Source organism: Mustela erminea, chromosome 9 (genome assembly GCF_009829155.1).
Source record: "Mustela erminea isolate mMusErm1 chromosome 9, mMusErm1.Pri, whole genome shotgun sequence".
Taxonomy (NCBI): Eukaryota; Metazoa; Chordata; class Mammalia; order Carnivora; family Mustelidae; genus Mustela; species Mustela erminea.
Genome location: NC_045622.1, coordinates 44,347,387 through 44,362,095, shown reverse-complemented (window position 1 = coordinate 44,362,095; position 14,709 = coordinate 44,347,387). Strand labels below are relative to the sequence as shown.

The following is a 14,709-nucleotide window of genomic DNA, read 5'->3' as shown; positions in this document are numbered from 1 at the left end:
GAAATCTACTCAGAAAGTTTAACTGTTACTTTTCCCATTAGAATGTAAGCTCCTTGAGAGTAGGGACTGTTTGTATCTTTTACTGTGTGTTCTTTAGAATGTATAGAGCACAGTGATGGACTCAGATACTTGGGAAATATTGCTTGATTAAATACATTTTAGACAATCAAATTCAAGACATATTGTAATGTCAGATACATTAGCAGCTTTATCTGGTTTAAAATATTTATTGTTGATAAACCTTTGGTAGTTACATTGCTCTTGAACTATGCATGAGTGGAAAATGTAATTTCAGGCGTGTCATGCTATCAATAGAAATGAAGTAAAGAGGTTAGTCTCTCTTGCCATGCACACATACAATATCTTTACCAGTGGATTTCCTTTTAGTTTTTTAGTTTTATTCTGTTGTAGAAGTCTTCTAAAGAATAGAGACCACCTTTGCTTGTATATTTTTTAAAAAGTCATTCTATCTTGCAATCACTATATGAATCTGCTGGACCATCTTACAAATCTAAGATGCATTTGATGATACTGGTAATCTTGTTTTTCCTATATTGTGAAACATTTTGCTTTTTCATCCAAGGAATTATTTCATCATTACTCATCAATTGCTCTCAACCATGCAAAAAAAAGAAAAAAAAGTTTGAAATAATAAGAAAACGGAAGAGTGATGGAATTACTTAGAGCAGAGATTGGCACACTTAAAAAAAAAATATTTGAGAAAGCATGAGCAAGAGAGCAAGAGCTGGGTAGAGGGGAGTTTGAAGGGGAAGGGTCAAAGAGAGGGAGAAGCACACTCCCTTGAAGGGTAATCAAAAAGACTTTCCTTTATCTCAGTAGAGTTGACAATCTGGGAGTATTTGTCAAAAATATTTACCTGCAAAAATACCGGTCATTGCTGCCTGACGCACTGACAACGAATGAGGCAAAAATAGGCTGACTACAAAGCTTGGGAGGAAAGGCTGGGAATAAAATACTTTGTGCTTTTTTTTTTTTTTTAAGGTTATTTATTTATTTGAGGGGGGAGAGAGAGTACATAAGCAGGGGGGAGGGGCAGAGGGAGAAGCAGACCCATCACTGAGCAGGGATCCCAATGTAGGACTTGATCCCAGGACCCTGAAATCATGACCCAAGCTGAAGGCAGATGTCTAACCAACTGAGCCACCCAGGTACCCTGAAATAAGATACTTTGGGGAATAAGGGCTTTGAGTTCTTGTACCTGGAAATTTTTGGAAACCTCAAAGACCGTATACAGTTAGGGCTATGCACATGCTCAGGAAAGAACTAAAAAGGTTCTAAGTTTTCACTTCTGGCTAACTTCGGGGCTATACATAAGCAGGAAGTGAAGGCTAACGCAGAGTTGAAAAACTACCTGGCTAGTATTAAAGGGATGTCCCAAACATAGAACCCATCTATAAAGACTGGGAGAATTTTGGGGTTCCACGCTTTTAAGGAAATATCTTTTTAATCACCACCTGACCACTAAGCCAATAGAAATGTCTCTCACTTGTTGCACATGACAAAAAATACAGACTTCGCAGTATTGGTTTAGAAGTTATTAAGGAAACAACAAATATTAACAATAAACCCTGAGGGGGGGAGTCTGATTTCTAGACTTGCTGAATTATAATATTCAGCATCCTGTTTTCAACAAAAAGAAAGTATGCAAAGAAATAAGAATATATGGCCCTTTCAGAGAAGAAATGAACAGAATCTGTCCCTAGGAAACATATAACATTGGATTTACTGAGAGTTAAAGGAAACCAGGAGAATAACATGCCATCAAATAGAAAATATTAATAGAGAAGTTATAAAAAGGAACTAAACATAAGTGATAGAGCTGAAAAGTATAGCATATGTGATATCATAAGTGATAGAGCTTAAAAGTACAGCAGATGGAGTTCACTACAGGTTCTCAATAGATTTGAGTAGGCTGATGAAAGAATCCATGAACTTGAAGAATGTGAACCTTTCAACTTGAAAAGCTGAAAGAAAAAGAAGAAAAATGAACAATCTCTGAGACACCGTCAGGTATACCAACATATGCACATTAGCAGTCCCAGCAGGAAGAGAGAGATGGGGTGGAAAGAGTACTTGAAGAAATAGTGCCCTAAAGCTTTCTGAATTTGATGAGAAACATTATACACTTAAGAATTTAAGTAAACTCCACGTAGGATAAGCTCCATACCAAAACATATCATAAAGAGAAAATGGCAAAAGAAGCAACTCATCAAGTGACAAGATTCTTAGTAAGATTAACAGCTGGTTTCCATTAACAGTGGAGTCAAAAAACAGTGGGATGGTATAAAGCGCCGAATGAAAAACTGACAAGAATTCTCCTTTGGAAGTATCCATCAGAAATGAAGAAGGGTTTCTGGGTGGCTCAGTCATTTAAATGTCCGATTCTTGATTTTGGCTCAGGTCATGATCTCAGGGTCATGAGATCCAGCCCTGCATTGAGCTCCATGTTAGCTCGGAGTCTGCTTGAGATTCTCTTTCCCTCTCTGCCCCTCCTGCCACATGTGCTCTCTCTCAAATAAAATCTTAAAAAAAAAATGAAGACATTCTCAGATAAACTGTTAAAATCATTACTCCAAGACTAAGCCTATAAGAGAGACTAAAGACAGCCAGCCCTTCAGACTGAAAAGAGGGGGTATGAGACAGTATTTGAATTCCCATGAAGGCAAAAGGAACACAGGTAAAGGTAACTAGTTTATCATAAAAATCAGTATTGTACATTTTGTTTATAACTCTTTCCTTCCCTATTTGATGTAAAAAACAATTTTGTGAAATGGAAACTGTGGGGTGCCTGGGTGGCTCAGTTGGTTAAGTGTCTGCCTTTGGCTCAAGTCATGATGGCAGGATCCTGGGATCAAGCCCGGCATTGGGCTCCCTGCTTGCTCAGTGGGGAGTCTGCTTCTCCCTCTGCCCCTCCCCCCATTCCTGCTCTCTCACTCACACTCACTGGCTCTGCTCTATCTCAAAATCTTAAAAATGGAAACTGTAAAACTATGTTTATGGGCATGCTATGTATAAAGAAATAATTTATGACAACACATAGGGAGAGAAATTACATAGCAAAGTTTTTATCTACTACTGATACTGAGTTGGCATTAATCCAAACTAGGTTGTTATAATTAAGAAATTTATACTAATCCCTACTGTAGCCATTAAGGGGAAAACAAAAAATATATAGTAAAAGAAATGGTATAAAATGGTACACTAGCAAGTGTCTATTTAACACAAAACTAGATTCTCCAATTAAAAGGCAGAAATTTGCAGAATGGATAAAAAAACATAATCCAGCTATTGATTGAGACACAAAATAGTTGAAAGTAAAGGATGGAAAAAGATACATACAAATAGTAACTAAAAGAGCTTGAGTGGATGGACTAAAGCCAGACTAAATAGATGTATGACAAAAATTATTATGCGCAATAAAGACATTATATAATGATAAAAGGGTCAGTCTATCAGAAAGTTAATAACAGTTCTAAACTTGTTTGCACCTACCAACAGAACCTCAAAATACATGAAGCAAAACTTAGCAGAATTGAAGGGAGAAAATAGTTGAACAATATTTGTTGGAAACTTCAATTCCCTACTTTAAGTAATGGATAGAATGACTGGACAGAAGGTCATCAAGGAAATAGAAGACTTGAGGGGCACCTGGTGGCTCAGTGGTTAAGTGTCGGCCTTTGGCTCAGGTGATCCTGGGTCCTGGGATTGAGCTTTGCATAGGTCTCCCTGCCTGACGGGGAGCCTGCTTTTCCCTCTTTCACTAACCCTGCTTGTGTTCCCTCTCTTGCTCTGTCTCTCTCTTTCAAATAAATAAACACAATCTTTAAAAAAAAAAAAAAAAAGACTTGAACGCTATAAACCACCCACACCTAACAGACTTACATAGAACTTTCTACCCAACGACAGCAGAACACATTCTTCTCAAATGCACGTGGAGCATTTTCTTGGATAGACCATATGTTAGGTTACTGTAAAACAAGTCTCCATGTATTTAAAGACTGAAATCATACAAAGTGTGTTCTCTAACCACAATGATAGAAATAATAAATCTGGAAAACTCATAAATATATGGAAATATAAAATATAATAAAACAGTTAATTTAAAAATACTAAAATTATTTTAAACTAGTTCTATTTAGTGACAGGTATGTGTGTATTTTTAAATCACAGAAGAATAAATAGTAAGTTTTTATTCATGTGCTTGAAAATTTAAGGAGAGTTTTGATATTTGTAAGGAGAATTCTCGTTATTAGGAATATGTGTTGCTCCAGGTTTTTGTTCTTCTTTATTTGGTTAAACATTTTATAGTCCTGTGAAAACAGCAGATAACCAAAATCTATTGTATGATTTTTTTTTTCCTTCAGACTAACTTTTCTGATTGTCTTATGTAGATTAAAGAAATTGGCCTCTATTTTCCCCATAGAATTTAGATGGCATTTACAGGCTCAGGTGTATACTTAATGACATACTGATTTTTATTTTATTTTATTTTTTTAAGGATTGATTTATTTGACAGAGATCACAGGCAGAGAGGCTGGCAGAGAGAGGAAGGGAAGCAGGCTCCCTGATGAGCAGAGAGCCCAATGCGGAGCTCAGTCCCAGGACCCTGGGATCATGACCTGAGCTGAAGGCAGAGGCTTTAACCCACTGAGCCACCCAGGCGCCCCCACACTGATTTTTAAAGGGAAAAAGTTACTAAGTATTTTCGGTTATAAGCTTTTTTATTGCCTGTTTGATAACATCAGGTGTTATATGGGGTGATTCATGACATTTAGTAAAATATGACATGTCATTTGTCAGTAATAGTAGTAATTTAAGATCTTTCTTTAGTGGAATAATGAGAAAATGCTAAAACTAGTTTTAAAAAATCTTTAAAAATATCCTTTCTTTGGAGTTAGCTTTGAGAATTTTTAAATATAATTAATGCGTATTTATTTTTCTTATTCTGTTACTTTCTGTTTCTACCTACATTAATTGTAATATGTTTTTGAAAAGTAACAGCTGTTTTTTTGGTGGGGAAAATTTTAGTTTTCTTACTCTTTGCTAATGTGATAAAAACTAGCCTTTTACATTTTTTTGAAAAGAGACAAATGTTCATATAACCATTTTTTAGTGAATGTAGATCAGAGGTTTTCCACATACTTACAAAGGAATTTTTATAACTACAAGTTAAATTTGAAATTTGTGGTACATGTTAATTTTTTTCAGGAGAAGGAAGCCAACACCCTTTTGGAGCCATGAATATTGTCCGGACTCCATCTGTTGCTCAGATTGGAATTTCAGTGGAATTATTGGACAGTTTGGCTCAGCAGACTCCAGTAGGCAATGCTGCTGTATCCTCAGTTGACTCATTCACTCAGGTAATGCAATACACATTATCTTCCAAAAAAATTTTTAAACCAAATTCTACATATTCTTTTAAAGATTTTTATTTAAGAGAGAGCACGAGCAGGGGGAAGGGGCAGGAAGCAGGTTCCCCCTGATCAGGGAGCTTGATAGAGGACTAATCTCAGGACCCTGGAATCATGACCTGAGTTGAAGGTAAATACCTTACCAGCTGAGCCACCCAGGTGCCCTCCAGATATGTACTTTAAAAACTAACCTGGTGATTGAAAACATGTAAAAATGAAGGTAAACATGTATGGTGTAAGTTATTGGCTTCCATGGATAATTTAAGTTTGCCTGCTTTCTTCTATAGGTATTTTAAAATTTGTAAATGCTTTGATGAGACTTGTTTTTATACTGGTGAAATAGTTCAAAGTGATTTTAAAATGGGATTAAATATTAGCTTTTTCTTATTCCCTCCCAGTTAGTATGCTAGGCTGTGGGTATACAGTTGTGAACCAGATAAGCAAAATCCTTGTCTTCATGGAGCTTAAAGTGACATAATTCCATGATGGTTGACTTTTAACCTCTTTAAGGCAAAGGCCTGAACAGGAGAATAATGGAGGTAGAGGTGTAGCTAATGCAGAATCTCGAAGGTAGAAATCTGAAGAGTAATATGAAGGTCTTTGTGATTGGAGTAGAGTGAGCAAGGGTGAGAGATGGGAGATAATTGGGGAGGGGGCTGCAGGATAAAATCATATGGTACCTCATTGGCTTTTATAAGGATTCTGATTAAATTTAAAAAAATTTTTTTAAAAATTTTTTATTTGACAGAGATCACAGGTAGACAGAGAGGCAGGCAGAGAGAGAGGAGGAAGCAGGCTCCCTGCTGAGCAGAGAGCCTGATGCGGGCCTCAATCCCAAGACCCTGAGATCATGACCTGAGCCGAAGGCAGAGGCTTTACACTGAGCCACCCAGGCGCCCCTGATTAATTTTTTAAAAAGATTTTATTTATTTACGAGAGAAAGAGAGAGAGTGAGAGCGCATGTGCACATGAAAGCAGGAGGAGGGGCAAAGGGAGAGAGACAAGCAGCCTTCCCACGAAGCAGGGAGCCAAATGCTGGGCTCGATCCCAGGACTCTGGGATCATGTCCTGAGCCGAAGGCAGACATTTAACTGACTGAGCTACCCAGGGTCCCCTATAAGAACTTTGACTCAAATTCTCTCTGGAAGAGAAGAAGTAAGTTTTGAGCAGAAGAGTAATAGGATCTAACTTATATTTCTAAAGGATCACTTTCGCATTTTGGGTAGACACTGTTGTGGGAAGGAAGAAGTCAGTTAGGCTCTTGTGAACATTAGATGACAGATGATAATGACTTGAACCAGGGAAGTTTGGGGAGGTGGAAGTGAAGGTGATTAAAAGTACTGGCATACCTCGTTTTATTGCGCTTCACTTTATTGCGCGTTGCTGGTATAGTGTTTTTTACATACTGAAGGTTTGTGGCAACCCTGCATGGAGCAAATCTGTTGGTGCTGTTTTTCCAGCAGCGTTTGCCCCCTTTGTATCTCTTTGTCATGTTTTGGTAATTCTTGGAACATTTCAAACTCTTTCATTGTATTTGTAACGGTGATCTGTGACCAGTGATCTTTAGTACTATTGAAATTGTTTTGGGGCACCACAAACTGCCCATATAAGATGAAGAACTTAATCGATAAGTGTATTTTCTGACTGCTCCACCTACCAACTGTTCTGCGTTTTTCTCCCTCTTCTTGGGCCTCCCTATTTCCTGAGACACAACAATATTGAAATTAGGCCAATTAATTATCCTACAATGGCCTCTAAGGGTTCAAGTAAAAGGAGGAGTCAATCCATGAGGCAAACTTCATTGTTGTCTTATTTTAAGAAATTGCCACAGCCACCCCAACCTTCAGAAACTACCACCCTGATCAGTCAGCAGCCATCAACATCAAGGCAAGACGCTCTACCAGCAAAAAGATTACGACTCGCTGAAAGCTCAGATGATGTTTAGCATTTTTTAGCAAAAAAGTATTTTTTAATGAAGGTATGTACATTTTTAAAGACATAATGCTATTTACACACCTAGTAGACTATAGTATAGTGTAAACAGAATTTTTATGTGCACTAGGAAACCAAAAAATTCATTTGACTCACTTTATTGCAGTGGTCTGGAACTGAACTGCAATATGTCCGAGGTATGCCTGTAATTGATTTCTGGAACTAATGTGAAGATGGAGCCAGTAGTGTTTCATGATGTGGATCACATGAAAGGTCTGAGATTAAAGAGAGACATCAATTATAGCCCAAGGATATTGGCTTGAGGAATTTGAACACAGGAATATTATGAAAAGAGCAAGTATGGGCTGGGAGTGGAATCAGTGGAGTTGGATTTTGGTTGTACTATAATTGGGATACCTGTTAGATATCCAGCTGGAGATGACAAGTGTAGAGTTCAAGAGAGAGTTCTGGGATATGGATAAAAATGTGGGAGTCATCAGTGTAACGATAATATCCAAAGTTTTGAAGGGTGTGTGATTACTAGGGAAGTAATTAAATGGAAAAGTTGGCTATTGACTGAGCTCTGGGGCCATTTCAAATTTGAGAAGCTGAAGAGATGAAGACAAAGAAAAAGAGCAGCCTGAAGTAGAAGGAGACCCAGAAAGTGGTGTTTTGGAAGCCAAGCAAAGACTGGTTTTTAAGAAGCAAGAAGCCTCAATAGTATCACACTGCTAATGAGTTAAAATGAGGGCTAAGAAGTATCCAGTGGACTCAGCAAGATGGAGGTCATTAAAAAGTTAGAAAACTGAGTTCAGAGAGTAGAAGGAGTTTGGAGTGAGTTGGAGAGGAGGAAGTGGGAACAGTGAATATAGATGACTCTTGATGAGTGTGGTTACAGAGGGTAGCAGATAAATGGTTTGGTTGCTTGAGGGGGCAGTGGGACAGGATTTTTTTGTTTTTACTTTTTTTTTGTTGTTTGTTTTTACTGTTTTTAATGGGAGATATTACACCATGTTTGATGAGAATGAAGCATTAAAGCTGATGTTGCAGGAGAGTGGAGAGAGTTGCTGAACTCCTTGAATAGAAATGAGAGCACATTAGATTGAATAATGCATAGTATTCATAGGAATGGCTATATGAATACAGATGCGGGAGGGTTGTTAAATGTGATGAGAACTTGTGCATGTTTTCTCTTGATACCTTCACTTTGCTCAGTGAAACAGGAAACAAGGTCTTTAGCTAAGATTGAGGGGAAAGAAGTTTTGGAAATTTGAAGAAAAGGATTATTAACCAAGTCCTCTAGGAGAGGAAGAGGGTGAATGGACTAGGGAACCCCTTATGAGTTTGCTGGGCAGCATACTCTTGAGGGTTGTGGCCATGAATTTAAAGTCAGACTTCTCAAATGATTTCTTGAGAACAGGCTGAGTTAAGAATGACAGAGTCTGGGTCTTAATTCTTTTTTCTCCCCCGTAATTAAAAAAATAAACTGCTATGCTGAAAAAGCAAGTTGTAATCAGGAGTTAGTAGTATCTCATATAGACTGTATTAGAAAAATGTCTGAAAAATGCATACCAAAGTGATGTTATCTATGGAAATGGGCAAGGAGACTTTTTATTCTATATATATGTAAGTTATTTGAGCTTTTAAAATCATACATATTTTTATTAAACATTTTATTATGAAATATTTTACATATGTAGGAAAGTACATTCCTCCAGTATTTATTGTATGCCTACTGCATGCCAGGAGTTTTCTAAGCATGAACAAATACAAATAGCTAGACAAAATAATAGCTATCCTCGTAGAGCTCTCTTTATAATGCAATATATATGAAGACTTCTGAGTGTCTTCTACCTAGGTTTAATTGATATTTTCCAAATTTGCTACTAATAAAAAAAAAGTATTTCTGATACAGCTTGCTGGCATGTTTCTCTTCTTCCAGTTCTTCCCCAGTTAGCTACTCTTGGAACCAAATTATCTTTGCCATCCTGTATTAGTACTTTAAAAGGAACATTCATTAAGTATCCACAAAATATGTATGGCATTATTTGTTAAATCATGTTTCTGATACATTCTCTTAGTTACTCTTGTTACTTCCATGTAGTTTTTATTAATAGTACATGAACATGGCTTAAAACATAGATGGTTTTACATGCAGAACAGTTGTCCTCTTAATACTTCTTATATTCTGCTCTTACTCTGTTCCTCAAAAGCAGTCACTTTCAGCCTCTCCCACTTTTTTTACTTTACCTGTTTCTTCTTGTATTTACTTCCATGTGTCAGAAGAAACTTGCTTAATCTCTTTTTAACCAGTTGATTTGCTATAGGTGTTTTCCACCGACTTCCCCATACCTAATGTGATTCAGTGCTCTTACTCCTCTGCTTTCCAGCATTCAGAGTTGTCTTTTCTCCCTACCTTTTTTTTTAAAGATCTTATTTTTTTAAAATTAATTTACTTATTTTAGAGAGAGAAGGATAGGGAGGGAGAGGGAAAAGAGAGACAGAATCTCAAGCAGACCTAGGGCAGAGCCTGATAGGGAGCTCAGTGCCATGATCCCAAGGTCACAACCTGAGCTGAAACTGAGACTCAGACACCTGACTGTGCCACCTGAGGTACCCCTAAAAGGTTGTATTTTTAAGTAATCTCTACACCCATTGTGATGCTTGAGCTCACAACCTGGAGTTGCATGTTCTACCAACTGAGCCAGCCAGATGTCCCCACACCTTTTTATTATAGATTTTCACTAAATTAATATTTAGAGTTTTCAGTATTATGATCAGGTAAATATTTTTCAGAACTGAGCCAGGTGTACTATGGTTACATTTCCTTTCTAGAATGAATTTTTATTTTCCTTGGTTAATAAATGCTTCATTTTTTTCCTTTGTGTCAGTTGCTATATCCACATCTCATTTATGCCCAAACTCTGCCAAGTATAAATTCCTGTAAAGTATATTTTAACCAACTTTTTTTTTTTTTAATAAAGATTTTATTTATTTATTTGTCAGAGAGAGAGCGAGCGAGAGCGAGCATAGGCAGACAGAGTGGAAGGCAGAGTCAGAGGGAGAAGCAGGCTCCCTGCGGAGCAAGGAGCCCGATGTGGGACTCGATCCCAGGACGCTGGGATCATGACCTGAGCCGAAGGCAGCTGCCTAACCAACTGAGCCACCCAGGCGTCCCTTCAGTATATTTTTATTTTTTATTATTATTATTTTTTTAAAGATTTTATTTATTTGTCAGAGAGAGGGAGCAAGAGTGAGCACAGGCAGACAGAGTGGCAGGCAGAGACAGAGGGAGAAGCAGGCTCCCTGCTGAGCAAGGAGCCCGATGTGGGACTTGATCCCAGGACGCTGGGATCATGACCTGAGCTGAAGGCAGCTGCTTAACCAACTGAGCCACCCAGGCGTCCCTTCAGTATATTTTTAAAAAGCAATTTTAAATTTGTTTTGGAAACATCGCTCTTGAAACTCTTCTTTGTTCTTCTGTGGATTGATTATTTTCTGGGTCTTTTGCATAACTGTAGTCAAGGTATTCTTTTCTTTAACCATTATTGTAGAAATTCTTTTCATTTCTCTGTTGCAGTCCTTTTTTTGTTTCTTCTCTTTTCCATTCTTGTTGACTTAATACCCCTTTGCATGTTTTTAAAGTGATTATAAATGGTATACTGTACAGATTTGTACAACTTGGTATTGTTCACTCAGCATTATTTTTAAGATTTACCTGTCTTGATACATGGAATAAATCTAGTCTATTTTAATAGACTTGTATAGTTGTATAGTATGTCATTGTATGAATGAGACAGTTTTTTCTTTTTTTTTTTAAAGATTTTATTTATTTATTTGACAGAGAGAGAGATTACAAGTAGGCAGAGAGGCAGGCAGAGAGAGAGAGGAGGAAGCAGGCTCCCTGCCAAGCAGAGAGCCCGATGCGGGACTCGATCCCAGGACCCTGAGATCATGACCTGAGCCGAAGGCAGCGGCTTAACCCACTGAGCCACCCAGGCGCCCGAGACAGTTTTTTCATTTCCATATTAATAGATAGTCTCACTAATACTTGTTTTAAGACATTAAATTTTTGCCAAACTGCTGGGTGAAATTTGAATGTCACTGTTGTTTTGGTTTGTATTTCTTGGTGACTAGTGAAGTTGAGCGTCTTTTCTCATTTTGACCTCATTTGTGTTTGTAATTGGAATTGACTGACCATTTATATATTTTGCCTAATTTTCTATTGTATTTTTTGGCACTTTTTAATTTTAACTTTCTGGGAAGAGGCCTTTATGTATTCTGGGTAAAGTCTTCTGTACTAGATGCTGTAATTCTCCTAGCATGTTGCTTGTCTTTTAATGTTGTTTTGGCATCTTTTGCATGTAGACATTATATTTTTGTATAGACAATCAGTTGTTTCTTTTGTAATTATTATTATTATTTTTTGCATTGGTGAAGTCGTTCCTATGTTATCCTAATGTTTGAAGGTGTTATGTTCTCATAGGTACTAAAGCTTTAATTAAAAGCTAGTCTTTTTTCTTTTTGAAACACTGAGTTAATAGCATCTTTGTTATATATCGTGTTGTCACATATGTTTAGACTTGTTTCTGGTTTCTCTGTTCTATTCCAGTTAGTTTGCCTGTCCCTTTGCCAGTAAAAGTCTTACTAATATCTGCTAGGCCTAAGGCCCTCCTCTTACTTATGAGAGCATAAGCTTATGTATTCTGCATACTAATTTTATCTTTATTTATTTATAAGATTTTATTTATTGATTGATTGATTTGACAGGCAGAGATTATAAGTAGGCAGAGAGGCAGGCAGAGAGGAGGAAGCAGGCTCCCCGCTGAGCAGAGAGCCCTATGTGGGGCTTGATCCCAGGACCCTGGTATCATGACCTGAGCTGAAAGCAGAGGCTTTAACCGACTGAGCCACCCAGGTGCCCTGCATACTAATTTTAGTATCAGCTTACTGAGTTTTATGAAAAACTTTATTGGATTTTGTTGGAAATAACATTGGTCTTATAGTTGTTTTATTTTTATTTTTTTTAAGATTTTATTTATTTATTTATTTGACAGACAGAGATCACAAGTAGGCGGAAAGGCAGGGAGAGAGAGGAGGGTGCTCAGCAGAGAGCCCGATGCAGGGCTCCATCCCAGGACCCTGGGACCATGACCTGAGCCGAAGACAGAGGCTTTAACCCACAGAGCCACCCAGGCGTCCCGAGGTTTTACAGGTTTAATTTGGGGAGAATTGCTTCCATTATGTACGTCTTCACTGAATGTGGTGTATAGGTCCTTTAGTTTGTTTTCTTTCCTGTCTCTCAAGACAGTCTTGAAGTGTTTTCCTAGATATTTACAGATTTCGTTTTTATTCTGAATTGGATCTTTTAAAAGATTTTTATTTATTTGTCAGAGCGAGAGTGCACAAACAGGGGAAACAGCAGGCAGAGGGAGAAGTAGGCTCCCTGCTGAGCAAGGAGGCTGATGTGGAGCTCAATCGCTGGAACCTGGGATCATGACCTGAGCTGAAGGCAGACACTTAACTGACTGAGATTTAAAGATTTAAAAATCTTTTAAATAAAAATTTGCATTTTAAAATTTTGTTGTTAGTGTTAAAGGTTGCTGTTGATTTTTGTTCTTTCTAATACTGATTTTTTAGTTAGTGATTTTACTGAACTCTGGATTTTAGTCCAAGTAACTTAATGGTAGCCTCCTGGATTAAACTATCTTGATATTATTAAGCAAAAAGATAAAAGCTAATAAGACTTCCTTTCATTGTATTTAGGATTTTATCTTTCTGGCAAGAAAAAGACTTCTTACTATTTTAAATGAGAAAGTAGGCTGGGATTTAAGGGAGGGGCATAGTAGATGGTGAGGGAGAGAGAAAAGAAAGTATTTGAAGGAAAAACATTTTCTTCCTTTTTACCCCCCAAATGAATATCTTAGGAAATTAAAATTTTAAAAGCCACAGAAATCCTTTGAGATATGAAGGTTGTTAAGATTTTACGCCACAGTGTCATTTTATGACTTTCTTTAACTTACAGCATTAAACTGTTTAAAACTCATAGTACTTAAAACCAAGTACACTGCAGGAACATTTTTAATTAAAAATACTAAGGTGTAAGTAGAATATTTAGTATAACTCATTAACCTATTCATTATTAACTTTCCAGTTCACACAAAAGATGTTGGACAACTTCTACAATTTTGCTTCATCATTTGCTGTCTCTCAGGCCCAGATGACACCGAGTCCATCTGAAATGTTCATTCCAGCAAATGTGGTTTTGAAATGGTATGGGACATTTTGTATCTCTAATATTAAGGTTTTTAGTAACCATGCATTTATTTTTGCTGGTAAATGTATTTCTTTGACATTTAAACATACTCTTCTATTGTGAACATCAGCATACATTAACAGTGGCATGCCATTAAAAAGTATACTATGGAGTTCACATCAGGGAATATGTTCTTATCCTAAATACTCTGTTACATAGTAGCTATTTTGAATTTATAAAGATAAGAAAATACAATTGCCTATGTGTAGGGACCACAATTAAGGCTGTAAATTTTAAAATATTTTTATTTATTAGTAACCATATACGAGTCTTGGAATACAAAGCAATTTTTGGGTAAGTTTAGAAAGTCTTGGTCTGAAGTAGATATGCATAAGGCCTCAGGATGATTTTTACTGCACCCTGTACATAAATGGTTAAGAAAATTGATTTTCCTAGCTTTCCCATGATTCTGTTTTATAGGTATTCTTGTCACGTTGAATATCCCAGTGGTGGGCAATACATGAGAATTTGTTGAGCAGTGGTAGCATGGTGTAGCATGGATAGCTCTGGACGGTATTAGGTTTGAGCTTTGTTAAAATGTAGGTATGTGGCCTTGAGCAAATTTCTCTCATCTACTCATCTCTGAGATTAACTCTTTATCTTCTTTATTTTTTATCTGAGCTTTTTAGAAGTGATACTTAGAGTTGTTTGCTTTTTGATAAGTCATTTGGTAGATTATGAAAGATACAATTTTCTTGTAAAAATATGTTCTTTTCTTTTATAGGTATGAAAACTTTCAAAGACGACTAGCACAGAACCCTCTCTTTTGGAAAACATAATTTGAATAAAATAATTTTTAATGGATTCTGAAATTTGTCATGTTTTGAAGAGAAATGCCTCCATTTAAAAGTACGAAGTCAAAAGGATCATGAAGCCTAAGTTTAAAAAACTGCTTATTGACTGAAGCTTAATGAAAATCTTCATAAAAAATTAAAAACATGGAAAAATGAAAATATGTTCCTTATTAATGAGTTTTTCTCCCTTAAGTTTAAAATATTCAGAGGCAAAACACTTTGTTTTGGCGAGGAT

The 14,709-nt window shown here is 36.8% G+C and overlaps 1 protein-coding gene across 2 annotated transcripts in view; it reads left to right on the top strand.

Moving 5' to 3' along the window:
* HIKESHI (heat shock protein nuclear import factor hikeshi) overlaps positions 1–14,484 on the top strand; it is a 41,215-nt gene extending 26,731 nt beyond the window's left edge. Inside the window, exons 3-6 of one of the 2 annotated variants that reach the window (XM_032357210.1) lie at positions 5,230–5,381; positions 7,531–7,561; positions 13,519–13,637; positions 14,405–14,484. In XM_032357210.1, coding sequence (XP_032213101.1) covers positions 5,230–5,381; positions 7,531–7,561; positions 13,519–13,604 — 269 coding nt within the window. In that variant the 3' untranslated portion in view covers positions 13,605–13,637; positions 14,405–14,484. The remainder of the gene's footprint in view (positions 1–5,229; positions 5,382–7,530; positions 7,562–13,518; positions 13,638–14,404) is intronic. The other variant, XM_032357209.1, reaches the window with a different exon arrangement.
* The last annotated feature ends 225 nt before the right edge of the window (positions 14,485–14,709 follow it).